The 21,980-nt window shown below is 43.2% G+C and overlaps 1 protein-coding gene across 2 annotated transcripts in view; it reads left to right on the forward strand.

Annotated features, from left to right (window-relative positions):
- Positions 1-19,424, forward strand: part of SLC5A11 (solute carrier family 5 member 11) — a 58,850-nt gene extending 39,426 nt beyond the window's left edge. For both annotated transcript variants that reach the window (XM_069106220.1, XM_069106221.1), the window contains exons 10-17: positions 551-756; positions 5,773-5,908; positions 9,611-9,718; positions 10,107-10,257; positions 10,851-11,019; positions 12,467-12,682; positions 12,914-13,079; positions 17,805-19,424. In XM_069106220.1, coding sequence (XP_068962321.1) covers positions 551-756; positions 5,773-5,908; positions 9,611-9,718; positions 10,107-10,257; positions 10,851-11,019; positions 12,467-12,682; positions 12,914-13,079; positions 17,805-18,010 — 1,358 coding nt within the window. In that variant the 3' untranslated portion in view covers positions 18,011-19,424. The remainder of the gene's footprint in view (positions 1-550; positions 757-5,772; positions 5,909-9,610; positions 9,719-10,106; positions 10,258-10,850; positions 11,020-12,466; positions 12,683-12,913; positions 13,080-17,804) is intronic.
- Positions 19,425-21,980: the final 2,556 nt, after the last annotated feature.

Consider the following 21,980-nt stretch of genomic DNA (forward strand, 5'->3'; position numbering starts at 1 on the left):
TGAACTAATTCTGTAATCCTGGTATAAATCTCACCTGGTAATCTTTGTGATATATTGTTGTAATCTCCTTGCTAATATCTTATTTAAAATTTTTGCATTGACATTGATCCTTTCTCTAGTTTTTTAACTTGTATACTCATTTAATTGATCTGCTCTTTCTTTCATTAATGCATAGATATGATTTATCCTCCAAGGACTGCTTTGGCTATATCACAAAACTTTAGGAATGTAGTCTCGTTGTCATTCTCTTTAATGAGATAATTGATTGTTTCTATGATTGCTTCTTTGACCCACTTATTCTTTAGAATTAGATTATTTAGTTTCCAATTAACTTTGTATCTATGCTTCCATGGCCCTTTGTTACATGTAATTTTTATTACATTATGGTCTGGAAAAGAATCTTTTGATATTTCTACTTTTCTGCATTTGATTGTGAGGTTGGGGTTGGTACATTTGTCCAGCTTCGGCCATCATCTTGCAAGCCTCAGACATAGAGAATTAAAGGGTCAATCTGATTTTACTTGTAACTTCTATCTCCTCTAAATTTCAGGTTTTGCTGCAGTTGGTGGTATGGAAGGGCTGCAGAACAAATACTTTACAGCTGTAGCCAGCAACCGGAGTGCCAACAACAGCTGTGGGTTGCCTAGAGCTGATGCTTTCCATATTTTCCGAGACCCTGTGAACTCTGATCTTCCCTGGCCAGGGGTTTTTCTTGGAATGTCAATCCCTTCACTTTGGTACTGGTGTACTGATCAGGTACAAGTCAACCTCACTTTTTGTGTATTCAATATGCATAGCTTGACTTCAGCACATTCATTTAATTCTATCTGCGATTCAATGTAAGTCATTGCCAGGCATTATGTGACTCAAGTTAATTGATCTTCCCTCTGGACTGTATGTTGCTTAAAGGTACATTCTCTCCTAGGTTCTATTTCTTTCTAATCTTGTCTTCTTGGAGTTCTGCTTTGATTCCTCTTTCCTTTCTTCTCTCCCGACTTCCTTAAGCTACCTAAAGATGTTTAAATCAACCTAAAATTCCCAATTTAGCAAAAATGGGGAGAGGGAGTGCAATAAGTCTAAAGAGATGGTACCTCTCACTTGTAGGTGAACAGTGTTGCATTTTCAACACAATTTCACTTTAATGTTAAAAAACAATAACTCCCCAAAGAGGTCACTTTGAGGGTGGCAGGATGTTCAAAGCTAGATATTTTTTGAAAAGATTTTCTGCAAATACAGAAAATGTTCTAAGTATTTCTCCAATATATTAAATGTCCGGTACTGTTGAGGCCTGTATTTTCAGTCCAGTTCTCCAATATAATTGAGTGTAAAGTCCTATAATTAGGGCAGGCAGAAGGGACACCCTGAATGGCTGAAATTTAGAGGGAGCTGAGAGCCTTTGTAGTCTCCCAGGGCCAGAGAAACAAATGAAATGAATGTCTCCTTAGCAAGAAAATTATTTAAAATAAGGTCCAGGAACAGCTTCTCCCTCGCAGCTACTGGGGAAGTAAGTGAAGCCCTTTCCAATCTCAGTCTGCTCCTACCCTATCCATGACCCCAGCAGCCTCTTCATCAGAGGACTCACAGTTTTCCTGAAAATATTCCTTCTCTCTGGTGGGTCATCTTCAGATGAGCTCTCTCCTGCCTTGCCCCTTAAGCTTGTAGATTTCCTAGCAGTGTTTGGGATCTCTCTCATGTGCTGGGGGATTCTCCTCCAGTGCAAAAATTTCTGATTATAGCTCTTTTTTGAGTGATTAGAAATATTATGACACAATTGTTTGTTAAATGTTTGACTTTTTAAAAGGTTGGCTGCATTCTGATGTGACTTTTTAAGTTATTGGGTTTTTTTTTTGAGGGGAGTCAACTTTCACTATGATCCTCCTTTGATGTCACTTTGTGATCTGAACATGATCCTGGGTTCTTGAAGGCTGTAACCCCAGGCTATAACTGTTTTGATAGGCTGAAAAGGCTTCAAGTACGGGTTCAGTGATCTATTCCATGTCTCTTGTCCAATAACTATCCTACTTAAAAGAAAACTATAGGGCAACAATTTTTTTCAGCCACAGCAAGGCTCAAAATCAATTTTCTAATTTTGAGAAGGGCTGCAATACTGCATTAGTGGAAGGATTCTCTACAGCAGTAAAATCACAGTTCCTTGAAGTAGAGATCTTTTCAATAGTAGGGGTTAATTATCTTTTTCTATGAGAACATATCTCTTAAAATTATAACGTAAACAAATGGGTTAATGAGACTTGATTTTCAGATATTTGAGTGCCCCAAATGTATTTCCTAGTACTTTCTTCTTCATACTTCCAGCAAAGATTCACCCGCGCCTGACTTTAAGGAGAAATTCAAATATAAAAATTATGTGGGACTTGGTGGATAAAAGAGAAGGGTTAAGGTGGCCATAGGAAGAGACCCAGAGCAACTCCAGGTAGGAATGATTTCATGTAGGTGCAATAACTGTATGATCATTCAGATGAACACAGCAACAGAGGGAAAAATCCAGGAAGTTTGCAGCATCTCTCCAGCTGGAGGCGTGTGAGAGGAGAGTGAACAAAACAGGAGCCGCTGAGCTGTTCACAAGGATCCTTGGGGGCCACATACTGACTTTGAAAACCATCTATGAGCATTGTCTGCATTCTATTATATTTTTATTTATTTAAAAAATTATTTCCCAATTTACATTTTAATCTGGCTCAGCCCCATTTGGGAGTGTTGTTGGCCATCTACTTCTCATTTAGACAACTATCCTGACTGGTCCAACCATCTACCTGTCTTAAGGTGAGAGGTGGAAGGAAGGAAGGAAGGAGAGGCAAAGCATGTGGTCTCTGGAGTGCCCTTCCATCTCTATCACCTATGGCCTGAAACCCTTTGACCTCTGGTTGATCTAAACTGGGATCTTTGTCTAAAATTTCAGAAATATCTCAGAAGATCAAGTTTTGGGGTCATTCGGTGCCCTTGTCCTTCTAATGTTAAACCACTAAGTAGGACCTAAAAGGAGTCATGAAAACCCTAATATTTAATTGGACATCCTGCAAACCAGCAGACTCCCAAAGTGAATCCTTCTCTTCAATGAAAGTCCTCACTGTTTTAAAAGTTTGTGAATTACTAGAATGTCAGACACTCTTATCAAAATCATCAGAAGAACAAAAAAGTGGAGAAATATGATTGGAGAACAATTCCTGTGAAGAAAGCCGAAGTTTTAGTGCCTTTACTGGCTCATCATAAATCAGGGGTGGAGCATGATTGCCCCTGTCTTAGAAAAAAAAATGTGTGTGTATGTGGAGAGGGGAGGGTTTCTCTGAGCTTCAATTTCATAATAGAAGCATGTTGTTCAGGATATGGGAGGTGATGGTCCCCAGGTATTCTGTCCTAGTCAGAAAACATCTGGAGACTTTATTGAGTTCTGGGCAATGCAATGTAAGAAGAACGTACTCCATTTTTTTTGTTATTGTTCAGGTGTGTTCAACTCTTCATGATCATACTGTCCATGAGGCTTTCTTGGGAAAGATACTAGAGTGGTTTGCCATTTCCTTCTCTAGTGACTCTTTTTGTCAGGCAATCAGAGGTTAAGTGACTTGCCCAGGGTCACACAGGAAGTGTCTGGGGCTGGATTTGAACTCAGTTCTTCCTGACTGCAGGCCCAATGTTTTATCCACTGATCCACCAGCTGCCTCTACTCGGTCTCCAAGTTTAATACTCTATCCACAATGCTACCTAGCTGCCTCTAATCGGATGTGGACTTAACTCTGCTTGATGCCAAGAAGACAAAACTAAAACACGTACATAGAAATTATACGTGAACTGGTTTCAGCTCAGCTGGAGCTATGCAAAAAATAGAATGAGGGTCCTCGAGGGATAGTGTTCCCTGATGCTCGTTGTTGTGAAGGAGTCACTGGAAGACCAGTTGGGAATATTTTAGAAGGAATTCCTGACCTCTTCCTATGCTGAGATTCAGTGATTATATGTCCGTGAAAAAAATGTATTTCATTGAAAGTTCCAGATAGTCTCTAGGAGGGGAAAAATATTACTAATGATCCCAAATAACATCTAACCTTGCAAAACGGGTTTTCCCAAAAGTCTTAGTGCAGTTTTAATCTTTCATTGTGTAAATAGCTTAAAGTGCTCCAAAACTTTTAGGACATTCTTGTATTTAGTCTCGAAATGTATTTTGTTATGTTTGAAAATAGATGTGTTCAATGCATGTTAAATGTCATAAAGAAGCAACAGCATAAATATCTCATGAGGAGAGATTTTGGTCACATCTTACCCTCTTGTTCAGGACTTTCCCAATGCTCCCCCACACACACACACCGCTTCTAGAGGCAGTTAGGTGTTGTGGTAGATATTTGAGTTCAGATCCGGCCTCAGATCTTACCATGTGACCCTCGGCAGGTCACTCTGTCTGCCTCGATTTCTTCAACTGTAAAATGATAATTAAAAATAGCACATACCTTGCAGGGTTGTTTTTAGGATGAAATGAGATAATATTTGTGAAGCACATAGTAGGTGTTTAAAATATAGTTGTTTCTTTCCTTCATTATGCCTTTGCTAAGAATAGATAACTAGCCCAATCAGAGCTTCTTGTTTCAATTAAATTCAATTCCACAAATATTTATTAAATACCTACTCTTGGGGCAGCTGGGTAGCGCAGTGAATAGAACACCAGTCCTGAAGTCAAAAGAACCTGAGTTCAAATCCCGCCTCACACTCTTAATACACACACACACAAAAACTAGCTGTGTGGCCTTGGGCAAGTCACTTATCCCCAAATGCCCTACCTTCCCCTCTCCAAAAACCAAAAAAATGAAAAAAAAAATTAAATACCTATTCTCTACAAAGCACAGTGTTAGGAATAAAAAGAAACCATTCTTGTCCTCTGACTTCCATGCTACCATTCACAGAGAAGAAAATGCAGAGCATATACAATGTAATTTCAAGAAAGATCCACTGAGCACATTGGGAAAGATCTCATGTACAAGGTGTGTTTTGAAGGTAGTTAAGAATTCTATGATGGGGGTAGCTAGGTGGCACAGTGAATACAGCACCAACCCTGGAGTCAGGAGGACCTGAGTTCAAATCTGGCCTCAGACACAACACAAAAACTAGCTGTATGACCTTGGGCAAGTCACTTAACCCCAGTTGCCCTGGTTTCCCCCCTCCAAAAAGCAAAAAAAAAAAAAAAGAATTCTATGATGCCAAAGTGAGGAAGGAGGGCATTCCAATCATGTGGCATTGCCTGTGCAAAGGTACAGGGGCTGGAGATGGATAGCCAGAAAACTAGTTTGAAACAGAGCCTACTTTAAGGGAAAAACCATGAAATAAGACTGGAAAGATCAATGGGGGCCTAGTCCATGATCCTAAGGAACCCCACTTGTGGAGACATAATATAACCACCAAAGAAGGAATTAGAGGACAATGAAAGGCCACAGATAATTAAGGGGCAGAATAACTGTAGCAGACAGTAAGGGCTCTCTATCATTTCTCTGACTTACATGTCATCAGAGGAGTTGTGTGGGAAGAAAGCTGGAAGTGATGGGAATGTGATTATTAATTATGTTGGCTTAGAAGAATTTTTCCCCAGAGAGGGGACCTCTTTGCCTTCAAGCTCCTTGTCGGGTTGGACGTTGCGTTCAGACTAAGAATGGGCAAAGATGGTGATGGTACCATGCTCATCTCTTCCAATCCACCTGCACAGGCTTCTCTGAGGCTGAGCAAGCAGCCCCTGGCAAAGCTGCTCCCGCGCCCTTCCAAACGCCCTCTGGTTTGCAGGTCATCGTCCAACGGTCTCTCGCTGCCAAAAACCTTTCCCACGCCAAAGGGGGCTCGCTGATGGCTGCATACATGAAGGTGCTACCTCTCTTCCTGATGGTGATGCCTGGCATGATCAGCCGAGTCCTCTTCCCAGGTGAGAGGGAGTGGGAGGGAAGCCATGGCCAGACTATTGACCGAGTTGATTGAAGTATAAACATTGGAAAGACCATGAGATTTGGAGCCAGAGGCCCTGGGTTCAAATTCCAGCTCTGCTATTTACTACATATGGGACTTTGGCCAAATAACTGAACATATCTGGGCCTCGTTTTCTTATCTGTAAAATGATGGAGTTGGCATGTCTTCAAAGGACCTCTGACTAAGTATGTTACCTACAGACTAAGTGGTGATGGACACAGGGTGCAGAAAGAGACCAGCATTTTGGGAGGTGAACACAGTTGGATTCATTTTTGCTTGACTGTGCTTGTTATAATGGTTTCGCTATCCTCCTCCTCTTTAAGGGGGGAAGGGGTTGGGGTAGCAATAGAAATGAAAAAAAAAAGGAGGGCCATTGTAATTTTTTTTAATACATGAGAGGACAGAAGAAGTTCACAAGGAAGTAGAGACAAGTAGGATAGTTTTTAAAGTAATGGGAATTATTATACATATTTTTAAAAAGCCAGCAGTCTGATATGGAGACTCATGTTTTCATACAGAACCTTTTTTTTTTTTTTTAAAGCAATCAGGGTTAAGTAACTTGCTCAAGGTTACACGGCCAGTTATTTCTGGGTGTGGTGCTGAGTGTCTGAGCCTGGGATTCAATCTCCAGGTCGTCCCAACACTGGAGCCGGTACTCTTACTCACTGAGCCCCCTGGCCGCCCCTAAGCAATTGGGGTTAAGTAACTTGCTCAAGGTTACACAGCCAGGTGTTTCTGGGTGGGTGCTAAGTGTCTGAGCCCGGGATTCGATCTCCAGGTCGTTCTGACACTGGAGCCGGTGCTCTTACTCACTGTGCTACCTGGCCGCCCCGTGTGTTCTGCTGGCATGTGTGGAAATGCTTTTTTCGGGTGTTTAAGTTCAGAATAATTTTTTTTTTTTGGAGGAGGGAGGGCAAGGCAATTGGGGTTAAGTGACTTGCCCAAGGTCACACGGCTAGTAAGTGTTAAGTGTCTTAGGCTGGATTTGAACTCAGGTCCTCCTGACTCCAGGGCTGGTGCTCTAATCACTGTGCCACCTAGTCGCCCCAGAATAATTTTTTTTTAATTAGAGGGTGAGGACTAGATGATCTTTTAAGGTCCTTTCAAGCTCTGAATCTATGATCCTATGAAGTTGAATTGGCCTTAGGATCTTGCATTTATTTTCCTGATGTTTGGAATAATTTTTGTCCAGTTACTTCCCTGAACCAGTGTCTCCAACTTTTCTCTAAAAGAAACTTCTCCCCAGTTTTCATTATTGAAAATTTTGACCCTATTTTGACCCATATTATGACCCTATGCAAGTAGTAAATCATGGTCCAGCATCCAGGCGGAAATATACCAGCACTCTTGGTCAGAAAGCTGCCTGACCTGGAGGGTCAGGCCAACCAGATTCTTCATCTGTGAAATGAGAGGGTAAGACTGGAAGGTCTGAAAGGTCTCTTTATAATCCCGATGTTCCTTGAGCCCATTTGTCATATGAAGTTTATCAGCTCAGAGGACTTGAGAGATCATCTTATCCAAGCTGCAACTTGTACTGCTGCAGAAATATTTACTGGCTCATTTATCCAGATGCCTTCAACATCTACTGTATCCCATGTACTGAACTAGCTGTTATTGTTATTCAAACGCTTCAGTCATATCACACTATTCATGATCCCCATTTGGGGTTTTCTTGGCAAAATTACTGGAGTGGTTTGTCATTTCCTTCTCCAGCTCATTTTACAGATGAGGACACTGAGGCAAACAAGGTTAAATGACTTGCCCAGGGTCACACAGCTAGTATGTGTCTGAGACTGGATTTGAACTCAAGTCTTCTGATTCCAGGCCCATTGCTTTATTTGCTGTGACACCTAGTTGTTCAAAGGCAAATGAGATGTAACCATCCATCTCACTGAGGTTATCATCTAGTTAAGATAACATTTTGCATTTGCAAAGATAAATATGGCATGCATGCACACACACACAAGTGCTTTTAAGAGCCAATGAAGGGGCATCTAGATGGTAGAGTGAACAGAGCACTGGCCTTGGAGTCAGGAGGACCTGAGTTCAAATGCAGCCTTGGACACTTGATACTCACAAGCTGTGTGACCTTGGGCAAGTCACTTAACCCTGAATGCATTGGAAAAAGAAAAAGCCAATGTCCAGGAGGTAGGGCCATTGAAACTTGGTGATGTATTTAAAATTGGATATAGGTTGTTAACAGGGAGTGATGGTGCAAAGGCATTTTGGATATAAGGAAAACAATGGGCAGGTGTGCAAAGCAGGAAAGTGTGGGATGTATTTGAGGGACAGTAGATAATCCAGAGAGAGTAGTGTAAGATAGGGCCGTAAAGGTAACAACCTGACTGTGGAAGGCCTTGAACGACAGTTTCAGGAGTTTGTATTTCATCCTCTAGGGAAGGGAAGGGAAGGGAAGAGACGAAACATTTATATGGCACCTACTAATGTTCCAGGCACCTTAGAGGTATTATCTCAACAACAACCCTGCCCTCGCAGGGTTATTATAGGTGCTATTATAGGCTATAATGGGTGCTATTATTATCCCCATTGTGAGGAAATTGGGGCAAACAAAGGTTAAGTGACTTGCCTAGAGTCCCATAGCTAGTAAGCAGATGAAGTCACATTTGAACTTGGGTTTCCCTGACTCTAGGACCAATGGTCTGATTTACCGGGCCACCTTGGTTTTAGGCACTGGGGAGCCTCTGAAGGTGTTTGAGTAGAGGAATGACTTGATCAGGGGGATACACAGGCACGAGAGTTCCATTCTGTCTAACCAGTTAAACCACAGAGATGAAACAAAAAAACTCAAAAGACGCCAAGGTCTGGTTAACTCAAAGGCAAGTTAACCTCCTTTCCTAAATTTCTTTGCATTTATCCTGTACATAATGATATATGTTCATCTTGTCACTCTTGATAGAAATTCACTTGAGAGCAGGGACTGATTCTTTTTTGTATTTTCATCCTCATTCCCTGGCATGGTGCCTAGTACATAGTAGGTGCTTGTTTATTAAACATTTTAAACCAGAGGAGGCAGTCGGAGTTTGGCTAGCGGGAGGCCTTAGCTCCAGGTTCTTATAGTCTTTGCCTGTGGCACTGGCAAATTGCAGACATATGGTCAGACTCCATTTTTGATGTTCAAAAACCTCTTCTTCCCTTAGAGGGTTCAAACCTTGAAGGATGGTGGGAAAGTAAATGGGAAAGACTTCAGCTATCTCTGCCCATTTTTTCCTTCATTTCTTATGGGGAGTCAGGAGATCTGGGTTCCAATCTTTGGTCTGTCAGTTTAGGAGTGTTCCTTAACCTTTCTATGCCTTAGTCTCTCCATTTGTAACAGGGGGATACTAATGATTTCTCAGCCTGCCTAGCATGGTAGGGAGATTTAGGAAGAAAGGTTTGGGAAGCTTCTGGGGTGCTAGATGAAGATTTCCCTGTGCTCTGAGCAGCCCCTGTCACCATCCCCATTCACATTGGCCTGACCAAGTCACAGATGCAGAACCAGACTTGTTGGTGGTCCAGATGGGGCTCTGATGCATGCCTTGCTAGATCTCCCATGTTTCTGGTCCCTGGTTGGAGGAAGGCCGGGCCTGCCCAGAGTTCAGGCTTCCTAAGCCTTGGCCACACCATGTCTGTCCAGCTCTTTGCCATGTGTTTCCCTTCACAGATCAGGTTGCCTGCGCTTCTCCTGAGATCTGCCAGAGAGTCTGCGGCAACTCTGCTGGATGCTCTGACATTGCTTACCCCAAACTTGTTCTGGAGCTCCTGCCCTTAGGTACGATTCCCTCCCCACCCCCCACGAAGACCAGAGCAAGGAGGTGGGCTCTTTGTTTGGCATCGCCCCGCCCTGGGGTCTGGCCATAGACAAATCTAAACTCCAAGCTGGGCTGGGCTCAAAGCTTGGCTTTTGGCTTTGGGCACCAGACCGCCCTCCTTCTAAGTACAGAACAAGGCATGAGACAGAAGAGAACCTAAGAGCTGCTGCTGAAGGTCTCTGCCGTCCTCCCAGAGGACTCTGCACCCACTCTCCTACCACCCCAAGATGGCAGGCACTGCTAAAAGCAGGGTCTGGGGCTGTTGGAGAAAAAGGAATGGAAGAAGGCCAGGGAACAGCTGTGACCAAAAGGAGCTTGTGTTCCACGTGGCCTTCCTCTGCCTCCCAGGGCTCCGGGGACTGATGATGTCCGTGATGGTGGCTGCACTGATGTCTTCCCTCACCTCCATCTTCAACAGCTCCAGTACCATCTTCACCATGGATCTCTGGCTCCATTTCCGGCCCAAATCTTCTGAATGGGAACTCATGATTGTGGGCAGGTGAGGGGGTGATGCTGACCTCACCCCACAAATCCTGGTCTTCTTTGAAGTCTTATAACCTTTTTAGAAGGAGACTAAGGATGGCAGGGAGGAAACAAGACTGAAAACTCCAGTGACCAACTTGAAGTTCCTAGAGATAGAACTCAATCGGTATTTTTTCCATCATGGTTGAATGAGGCCATTTGGCAGCCCCTGCCATCACATAGTAGGTGGAAGGGAGTTCTTTCAGGCATAGGGGAGATCTTGCTCAGTTGTCCTGAGCAGGAGGCAATCTTGGGCCAAGGCCACTAACCATGAGATTGAGGAGATAACAGAGACTAGGGGATATCTGCATCTTCACATTAAAAACATAACATGTGAAACATGCAAAGATCTTGCACATAAGCACCTCCATTACAGACTTGGAAGGTGCCGTGATACCCCTCCCTCCTCCGCGTCCCATCCCCCCACCCCCCGCCATCTTGACTTCCAAGGCTGACCCAGAAGTTCTCTGGCTTAGTGGGCAGAGGGAGGCCCTTCCCCATGGATGGGTAATGGGGGAGAAGGGAGAGCTAATGTTGGGCCTTTCTCTGGGTGGGGCCTGGCGGGACCAGAGTGTTTGTGCTGCTGCTGGTTGTGGTGTCGATCCTTTGGATCCCGTTGGTGCAGGCAAGCCAAGGCGGCCAGCTCTTCGTTTACATCCAGTCCATCAGCTCCTACCTGCAGCCTCCGGTGGCCATTGTGTTCATCATGGGCTGTTTCTGGAAGCGAACAAATGAAAAGGTAGAGTTTGTAGATTCTGCGTTTGTAGAATTGCCTAATGTCAAAGTTGAAGTGAGGCCTCCGCTAGAAGGTTTCCCACAGCGTATCACAGCTGCAGTGGGGATGTTGGGCTTCAGAACATAGATGATCGCAACTGGGAGGGACCTGAGAGAAACGAAAATAGGAAGAAACCTCCATAAAATCCCAGGATTTCAGAATTGGAGAGGGTCTCAGACGAGGCTGCCTAATGTAATCCATACCTGACAGAGGAGGCCCCTCCATGACCTCAGCAACAAGTGGCCATCCGGCCTCTGTGGGAAGACTTTTTTACCTCTGCCTCTCCCTTCAAAACTCTGCACAAGTTCCCCTTCATTTAAGAGGGCTTTCCTGATTCCTTGAGATGTTAGCAACCCCCTCATGCCCACAAATCACTGTACATTTATTTCACATATTTCTTGTACTCACTTTTATGCGAACATGCTAAGAATACCTCAGGAGAATGTAAGCTCTTAGAAAGCAAAAACTATCTCACTTTTGTCTTTGTATTTCTGGCCTACTGCCTACAGGGGTGGGGAACCTGAGGCCTCGAGGCCACATGTGGCCCTCTAGGTCCTCAAATGCAGTCCTTTGACTGAATTCAAACTTCACAGAACAGATTTGGATTCAGTCAAAGGGCTGCACTTGAGGCCACATGTGGCCCTCTAGTTCCTCAAGGCCACAGGTTCCTCACCCCTGCTAGTCTGTTGTAGGCCCCTACTGTTTGTTGCTTGATTAGTTGATTGGTTCAAGTGTGTGCATATGTGCGTGTGTGCGCGCGCGCGCGCGTGTGTGTGTGTGTGTGTGTGTGTGTGTGGCAGGAGTGGTACTCACTAGTTTGGAAAGGTTTTTCTTTCCTCTTTCCCCAACTAAGAACATAAAATGTCAGCCCTAAAAGGGACCTCAGAACAAAGAGCCTAAGATTTCAGCACTAAGAGGGGCTTTGGAGTAGAAAATGTAAGAATCAGAATTTCAAGACAGAGCATAGAATTTTAGAACTTGGAAGGAAGAAAGGAAGGAGCCAAGCATTTATCAAGCACTTGCTGTGTTCCAGGTATTATGCTAATGGTTTTACAAATATTATTTCATTCGATCCTCACAACAAGCTTGGGAGGAAGGTGCTGTTATTATCCTGATTTTATAGGTGAGGAAACTGAGGCAAATGGGTTACATGACTTGCCCAAGGTCACCCAACTAGCAGCATCTGAGGCCGCTTTTGAACTTAGATCTCACTGTCTCCAGGCCCAGCACTCTATCCACTGTGACATCTACCTGCCTTTAATGTAGAATGTCAAAGCCGGAAAGATTTTAAAGCATGGAAGAGAACAGCAAAGGGGGCTGGGAGCATTCCATTGCATTCTGCCATTAGGAGAACACTAAGCTTAAGGAATAGGATGTCTGGACTCTAAGGTGACTTTCTGCTGCTTGACAGGGGGCCTTCTGGGGTCTGCTGGTTGGCCTGCTCATGGGCCTGATCCGGCTGGTGCTGGACTTCATCTACGTGGAGCCTCAATGTGGCCAGGCTGACGAGCGCCCAGGTGTGGTGAAGTACGTTCACTACCTCTACTTCTCCATGATCCTGTCTATCGCCACGCTGATCACTGTGGTCACAGTGAGTTGGTTCACAGAGCCGCCTTCTAAAGAGATGGTATGTTTGCCTTTGACTATGGAATTCAGGCCCCCACTGGCCTGTTGGGTGTTGAGGCTGGCCAAGGCCAGAGGGAGGTCTCCCTTTCCCCACTACCCAAGGCTGCCCTGACAACATGTTCCTGATGGTGATGATGAGGCTTTGGGGAGGGGGAAAGGCAGTAACTCCTAGCTCCTGGACTCCCAAAGTCAGATGCAAAGGCCACATGCACTGGCTACTCCTTCTCCCTAGGTCACTCGTTTGACCTGGTTCACTCGCCATGACCCCCTGATCCAGGAGGAACAGGTATCAGCAGACCCTTTACCTCCAAGCTTCTCCAAGAATGTGACCCCAGAGGGCAGCAGCACCAGTGCCTACTTTGAGATCATCCAGGATACTGCTTCTAAACCTCAAAGCGGTAAATTAACCCTTCACTTCCTGCCTTTGCATGATTTTAAACTATTTTTTGCTTAAAGACACAGACCTGAGGCTCAGATGAATTATGTTTGTACCACAAGAGTGTCCTGGGTACAAGACCCAGGATTTAGAATTAACACCTGGATTTTCAGTTGGGCCTGACCTGAAAGGGCATATTAGGCAACTGTCTTCTTCTCTCGAGGAATCGATGTCCCTGTTCTGTGAAATGAGCCTAACATTTCTTGTTTATTTACTCCCACCTCCCAACCCCTGAAGTCCTTCTTGAAGTCAGATCTCAGAAAAGGGGACTTGGGGCAAGAGAAAAAGAAAAAAAAATAGCACAAACTTATACACAATCTTTTTCTATAGTGAAGACTTCCCTTCCCCTCCCCACCTCACATTCCCCACACCCTCTTGTTGGATAACATTGCCACCCCCCCTGCTGGATAACACTGTGTAATAGTATAGTATAGCAGGATGGCTTTGGAGTCAGGAAATCTTGGGTTCAAATCCTGCCTCTGACATATACTAACTCTATAACCAGGGTAAAGCACTTTACCTCTCAGTCACACTTTAGGAAACTCTCAGCCTATAAGGTACAGAACACCTGCTGCTTCGTATAGGTGGAAAATGTTTCCATACCAGGAGGTGCCTATAAGATGAAATCACAGGTCTGCAACAAACCAAAACAAGCCTGCAACAAACCAAAACTTTCTCCTGGAACAAAAGGTGCAGGCATATTCGGGATCTCTCTCTCTCTCTTGGTGTGTATACACCAAAACACCTGGAACAATGAATGGATGATACTCTAACCTCACTCCCTCCACCTATAGTCCACCCTAAGATATTGAAGCTTGTAGGCACATGATTTCTCATCTTATTTAAAATATAAACTCTTCAACAACATCTCTGAGTGAGCACTTTGCCTTCTCTTGAAGATGCACAGTGAGGATGTGATCTCCGAAGGTAGCCCATCTATTGTATTTTTTTTGAGACAACTGTGGTCAAGTGACTTGACTAGGGTCACACAGCTAGTAAATATCTGAGGCTGAATTTGAATTCTGGTCCCCTTGACTCCAGGGCCAATGCTTTATCCACTGCACCACCGACCTGCACCTCAATCTATTGCATTATTAGCGCTTATATTTTATTTGGTCATATGAGGGTTGCTAGTGAGGAGCAAGCAAGAGCTTCTACCTTCTAGGCGCCCAAAGTCAGATGTGCCCACTGTGATCTAGAAGGAAGTTAAGAGAAAATTTCTTGCAGGTTACTTTTTTTTTTTGCCTTTTGGAGAGGGAAAGGCAGGGCAATTGGGGTTGAGTAACTTGCCCAAGGTCACATGGCTAGTGAGTGTTAAGTGTCTGAGGCAAAGATTTGAACTCAGGTCCTCCTGACTCCAGGGCTGGTGCTCTATTCACTGTGCCACCTAGCCGCCCTTGCAGGTTACTTCTTACACAGTCTTTGCTTCTTTCTAGTCTGATAGGTCAAATCTCTTTATGTTCTTCTCAAATATCATTTCTCTCTTCCCTCTCTTTCCTACTTTTAGGGTCTTTCAGCTCCCTTGTTGATTTCTCTTATGGGAGACCAGCTTTTTTTTTTTTTTTTTGAGGCAATTGGGGTTAAGTGACTTGCCCAAGGTTACACAGCTGGTAAATGTCTGAGGTCAGATTTGAACTCGGGTCCTTTTGACTCCAGGGCTGGTGCTATATCCACTGCATGACCTAGCTGCCTGTGAGACCAGATCTTCACATAGGGTCTCATGTGTGGACATCCACTGGCTCTCTTTACACTAAGGGAGGAGATTCACTCCTTACCATCCAATCCTTTATCCAATGATGAATGATATCATATTAGCCTTTGAGGCTATAGAAGGAAGCCTATGAATCTGATGTCATCAAGGCTCAGTCTAGTCTATCCCTGCCTGTTACTAGGTGTATATGACCTCAGCAAGTCACTTAACCTTTCTGAGGTTTGGTTTCTCCATCTATAAACATAGGGTTAGAAGGAATAAATTAGATTGTATATATGAAAAACCCTTGTAACCTGTAAAGCACCACACCCATGTGACAAATGTGCTTAGAGGTTCTTGAAGGCTACTCCAGTATACGGAAAGAAGGCCCTCCCCCAAGCTAGAAGGCTTTGCTTAAGAGCCTGATGTTGGGCTAAGTCTCCGGATTAGGCAGCTCTTCACCAGGAGACTGATCGGCTGATGGTAATGGCTTTTGGGCACAACAACTCAAGAACCTATCTACTAAGGCATAAAGAGATTTGACCCTACATCTCTGGCAGAGTAACCATCTGATGAAATCCTTTAAGTAGTAGTAATTATTTATTCTTCAACATTTTATTGGATGTGTGATCTCAGAGATGTGTAGCACTCCTGTCCATCGTCATCTGTACACGCCTCACAGAAGGTCCACCCAATGCACTGGCTGCCTTTCTGTTGATTTCTTAATACATGGGAGCTGGTATAGCACATGGGCTAACCATCTTTTATTCCTCTCTAGCTACATGAGCAGCCCATCTCCTTTTTTAGTCGTATATATCTTTTGGATAATATCTTTTATACTGCTTTGTACACACAACAAATTCTTGGTAAATGCCATAGGCTATGCCCCCTATTCATCTCTCCATTTCCTTCTGCTTAATTTTGATTTCTCATAGATTATTCTATTTCATGACCAATAGCCATCTAGCATCACTGGAAGTGTTAGCAAGATGGGATATTGTTTCGGGGAAAAGCATGGGGGTCATTGAAAGTGCTGTCAATTCCTCGTGTGGAATCCAGCCCACTTTCTTTCAACTGTTTAAATCTGGGCCCAGTTTGCTGTCCATCTTCAGTCTCTTTCGAAAATATATGTACTAATGGAGTAGCTCAGTGGACCACCCATCCAACTGCCTATCAATAGACAACAGGCATTCTTCGTGTCCTTGGTTCTGTTTTTTTTTTTCTGTGTGAGTGGTTAACATAAATTTTTTGAGTGAATATAATCTCATTTAGGAGGCTCTGAAATGTTTCAGGGCTTAGGGCACTCAGCACAATGTCATCCACAAACACAAACTAGGGGACCTCTCTAGTTGGATGACATGACATCCTTCACAGGAGCATTTGTGGTGAGTACACGTACACCATATCGGAGCTAGAAGCAGTCGTCTTGTAGGGTCTTCACATAAATGAATGACATCCTATTTGAGGAGAACCTTTAAGAATGCATTTTGCTCATTTAAGTAATTTTTTTTACAAATAATAAGTACAGTGAGATTTCTTTTATTCTCTGCACTGCTCAGTCAAATGTTTGACTGTAAAGATGTGACATTTGCAAGACTTGCTTATTCTCTTTTCATATTTTCATCAATATTCTTTCAATACGTGTGTTAGTTTCTAAAGAATTTTAGAGATAAGAAACTACATGTGTGTATGTTCTTGTGTATAGTTGTGATATCCTCTCCATTGCTTTCCTGTCCCCAGCAATAATACATTATTCTTTGTAGACATTTACTATTTTTCCCTCTCAAATATCTGGTAAACTTTTCTTAATCTGGGGGTCCTTGAACTTGTTTAATATTTTGATAACTGTATTTCAATATGATTGATTTTCTTTGTAATCCTATCTCTCTTATGCATATAAAAACACTATTCTGAAAAGAGGCCTAAAGCTTCACCAGACTTCCAAAGGTTCCATAACATCCAAAAAGGTTAAGAACACCTCCTCTACAGTCTCAAAATTACGTCACATCCAGGCTGGACTTCTGTTGTGTAGCCTTGGTCTGGTCCAGCTGTTCTTGGCAGTTGGGTGGTGCAGTGGATGAGTGCTGGGCTTGTAGTCACAAAGACTCAACTTTGTGAGTTCAAGTCTGGCCTCAGGTGTGTGACCCTGGGCAAGTCCCTTAAACCTATTTGCCTCATTTCTTCATCTTGTAAAATGATCTGGAGAAGGAAATGCCGAACCATTCTGGCATCTCTGCCAAGAAAACTCCCAATGGTGTCACAGAGTGTGATAACTGAAAAATGACTTTACAAGAAGAAATAGCTTTGTTTCTGCGGTTATGTGGTGTTCCTCATGTACAATGTTCATGAATACAGACACGTGAAACTTCTATAAATAAGCCTCCATTCTCTCCTCTCTTGATCTTGAACTATGTCTTCCAATATTTTTTTCACTGTTTTCTCCTATTAGCATTGAAGTCACCAGAGATAGTAAAACTCGGCTATCATTTTTCTACCTCCTCACACATCCTCAGGAGATATCCTTCTACTTAATTCCCACCAATTTCACTACCTGAGGGTTCATAGTACCACTTTCAGTCCTAGAGAAGCAGTGCTGCTGAGGTTGGATTAGAACATGTCCTGTGGAGTAAAGTTCCCTTGACATCACACTGCTTTGCTCAGCACCTTGAATTTAATCCTTTTGAAAGTATCACAGTGCTCCTTGATCCTCTCTGCCAGTCTTTCCTGCCCCAGGAAGGTCATGCTACGCTTGGTGGCAGAGGTGGTTGTTCACTAAGGACTCATTACTACATTTTTCTGTAAGTCAGAGCTATAACTGAGGATCCATTATTCTTAGAGTTTCCATTGGACTTCTATCCACAGTCTTCACTGTCTCTCAGAGGCACAGTTAGTATTTTATGGTTAGAGAAACAGGTGTAATGAGCTATCACAGCTGTGTCTTCAACCCTGTAAAGGTAGAACATGGCATTTTTTTAAACTGTAAATTCCTTGTTTTAGGCAATGCTACCACAAAATCATCCAAGGTAAAGAAAGCCATCAGTTGGCTCTGTGGAATGGACACCAAGGCTGGTGAGACATCTCTGAAGAAACCTGAACCTATAGTGACTTCCTTAGAAGAAACCTCTCTTGTCAAAAAGATTCTGGATATCAACCTGATCATCTGTATTAGCGCTGCCATTTTTCTTTGGGCTTACTTTGCCTAATGATGGTGTTGGGGGGTAGAAGGGAAAGACTGTCAGCTGGGTTTCAAGGTTTTACTCTTCCTGATTTTTATTTTATTTCATGAAAACAGTCAGGTTTTTTTGTTGTTGTTTGTTTTTAAAAAACCACTATGGTGTTGGTGTTTTCGAGATTCATGCAAATGGCTTTTAGGTCTGCATTTTGGTGAGAGAGGGGACAAAAAAGATATGAGAAAGACAAGTCCTCTCCACTTCTAAAGTTCTTTGCTGGGAAAATGTACACAGTTCAGTGATCTGAGAGATTTTAAATGATAGAAGAAAAATCCATGGCTGTTATTTATTCTCGCTCTGTTAAAGGGTGCCCATAAATAAGGTGTGAAATGAGATGGAGCTTAGTCAAGTGAAGTGTTTCATAAGCACCATATTGTGTCAATGCTTTACACATTTTACTTCTATTGTTTATTGAGAGGCAGCTTTGGCACAGTGGGTAGTGGCTGTCCTTGGGGTCATGAAGAGCTGAGTCCAAATCTTGCCTGACACGTACTAATTGTTATTTGAGGCATCTCACTTAGAGAAGACACTCTAAGACAAAAAAAATCATAGAAAAAGGTGGCCAAAAGGGAACTTCCCTATCTGGGGAATCTTATCAATGAAATCTTAAGTTCTTTAGTTCTTAATCAGGACATCCACTTGTGTTCCTGTCCTTGGGCAAGTCATTTCCCTTCTCTGGGCTATTCTCCTCATCTATAAAATAACATGTCCATGTGGGAAAGAGTAGGAAGGAAGAGAGGGTTGGATTAAAGGATTGCTAAAGTCCTATTTCCAGCATCTTGCAAGCTCTATGGATTGTGCTAAGGGTCTTCATCACTCAGCTCCCTGAACCAGGTAGGCTTAATAGTAACTAAGGGATTGATGGAGAATGGTCTCCACCTGACCACAACCAAGAAAGAGGTTATGGAACTTAGAGGTGCTATCTCCTGACTTCAGAGACATTAACCCAGGGAAATTCCTTCCCTCTTCCCCCAGAAAAACTTTGGATGACAAAGATCCAGTTCAGTTCTGTATTTCCTACAAAAATGTTTAATGGAAGATGGCCTATACTATTGGACTATATCCTTAATTAATCTAATGATTAGCATTCACTACTTCTTAACTAGCAAAAAGCCCTTTCTTTTTCTAAATTGCTTTGGAAAGAGGGTGTGTGTGCATGCACACACATGCACATGTTAAATTAGCAATTATCTAGGCTCTCTTCTTCAGAAGGCTTATAATGCACAAGTTACCTGTTTATGTTCACATTTGTACTGTATTACTTCGCCCATGTGTGATAAAAATCTGCCCACTGAGCAGATTTTCTCATTTTTCTAGTCTCATCCACGTGGTAAACAGACCGTATGTGTTCTGTGGCTTTTAAATAAAATAATTACCAGCTCACAAACCAGCTTTCTCAGACCTCCCAACACAGATACCTGTGAAAAGGGCATTCTCACATACAAGCCCAAGCAGTCCTGGTCTCTGCATAAGTGACTATTCCTGAGGCGAGTGTCTTAAAGGAATGCTTTTAGTGAGATTTTCATTTTCTTTCTCTCAGCGAATTTATTTGTTGGAAATGAATGGTGAGAAATGGATGAGTCGGATCTCTGCAAGTAAGTTTGAACTGAAGAAAAACCAAGGTATTCTAAACATTTCCAAGGCTACCTCCATGCTCTGTTCCTCTGCCTACTCCCTTTAGGGACACATCGGGAAAGGGTGAAAATGACCAGCCAATTCACACTATTTGTGGTCCTCAGGGGCACATGACCTTCATTCCAGATTTTCCATGGAAAACTGGCTCATCTTCTCATGGTTACCATTCCAAGAGTCTGGTTCCCAGGGGTCCTGTTGGAATTGGATGGAAATAACTGCAAGGGGAAGAGTAGGGTACTCAGCCAGCAGAGATGGCATAGATCCTGGCTGAAGGCTCAGGTTGACTCAGGAAAGCAGAATGGAACAGGGAGCCCTCAAGCCTCTTATCCTTATCACTCTCACTACTACCCTGGCCCCCAAACACTTGGCTTCTGGGGAAAATGGATAGCAGAGCCTTAGACCAAGTGTCTACTCAACTGCTTGGTGAATAATGGAAGTCATCAACCATGAGCAAAGGTAATTCCAAACATGCTAGCCTTCTACCTTCGGGGAGCTGTTCAACCTCACCTTCCATGCCACGACCTCCTCCCAGACCAGGTAAACTTTTGAACACCCAGGCTAAGGCTGCTTACCAACCCTTATTTAGTATGAGGATAGAGACCTACAGCATTGGCTATGGTTAGAGTCTAATGGAATGGAAATTGTCTGGCACCATTCCCTTGGTAATCAGGAAACAGACCTTAATTATTTCAACCTTTCATTCCTTGTGGTTTTTAAGTCTATGGAGTAGACAGTGGAGGAAACATTATTTTGAAAGGTTCTATTTCCACAGGCTGAGAGTAAATTCAATCTAACTTCCCTCTCAGATCTCCCCTCAGTCTGGCTACCCATGGGGCTGCCCCACTACAATTACAGTCATGCCTGAAAAGCATCGAAGGGGATTGGTAAGCAGGAGTTCTGTAGACAGAGAACCTCTGGAGAAGGCAACCAGAATGGTGGAAAAAATTGAGACTGTGCTTAGAAAGGTCAACTAAAGAAACTATAGTTGTTAAGCCTGAAAATTAGAAGGCCTAGCTAGGTGGGGAATGTGAAAATTCAAATACTTGGTGCTGTCAGCAGATGCTCAATCTTCTACAAATTACTACCACTAACAATAATAAAATAGGGGTGGGTAGATGAAGGGAATGGAGAATGGGGGAAAAATACTTAGCAGCTGCTTCTCAGGAATCAGCACCAACATTGGTTGCTTTTGTTCTTCAATGGTACCTCGACACTAAAGTTAGAGTATAAAATCTCCCTCACCTTGTGTAGCTTTGGGTGGGATTTCCTTCTCTTGGATCATGGGCTTTAACATGGAACAGTGCTGTGGGATTATCAACTACCTTATGGAGCCTGAGATCATAGCATTACAGCTGAGAGGCTTGTTAAAGATCTCGTAGCCTAAAACTGGAATTCCCTCTACCACACATCTACCAAGGACTCAATTAGGCTTGGTTTAAATGTCTCCAGCCTTTTGGCTGCCCCATGCCTCTCTCCCAGCAATTCCTATTTTTCTAATCTCTCCTTCACTTCCATATTCCAGTCTTCCAAGAGCCACCATGGTCCATGGGAAAAGAAACCAGATTTACAATCAAAGGACCTGAGCTCATATAAGAGCCGTCTATTACCTGTGTGACCCTGGGCATGTCACTCTCCTCCCCTGGGTCTGTTTCTTCATCTGATCTCATGTCTCTTGATATCCCAAGATTCCATGACCTTTTAAGCTCCTATGACTGTAGCATGGCCCAAGCTGACGGCATCTTCTCTAGGCAGTTGCTTCAGAGAACTTCTCAAATCTCCTAATATTTAATATTGGTTGTTTCCCTATTTAAAAGAGAATGTAGTATGCCTTATTTAAAAGCATTTCTTTCATGTGATTAACCATGATTTGTCAAGATCTAGTTCTTGGGGCGGTTAAGGTATCTGCCTGGGACATGGCCTCTTCTGGGAGACTCCTATTCTGCACTCTAAACTGCTATGTACACTTCAACAATGCTCCAGGGAGGGTTTGAAAACAGGCTTTATTACCAGATACTGTTCTGACTAAAAGAACAGGTTGTAAGGTTATCACAGAGAAAGATTATATATACACATAGCTTCAAATCTGATTTGGCTTTTACAAAATGCCTTCGAGAGATGAAAAATCAAAAGAGCCGAGGAGTGCACTCCATAGAAACATCAGAACATTAAAGAAAATGAGAGGAATTCTACAGATGGATAAACATGCTCCTATTGTTCATGCTGACCTGGATATGATAAATGGGGTAGTGATTACATTCCTTTGGAGAGAACGTCAACACCACAAACTTGTTCTTCCTCTCCTAGTGAC

Source organism: Petaurus breviceps, unplaced genomic scaffold, assembly GCF_028583685.1.
Source record: "Petaurus breviceps papuanus isolate PSGF00001 unplaced genomic scaffold, PetGlider_PUasm1.0 138, whole genome shotgun sequence".
Lineage (NCBI taxonomy): Eukaryota > Metazoa > Chordata > Mammalia > Diprotodontia > Petauridae > Petaurus > Petaurus breviceps.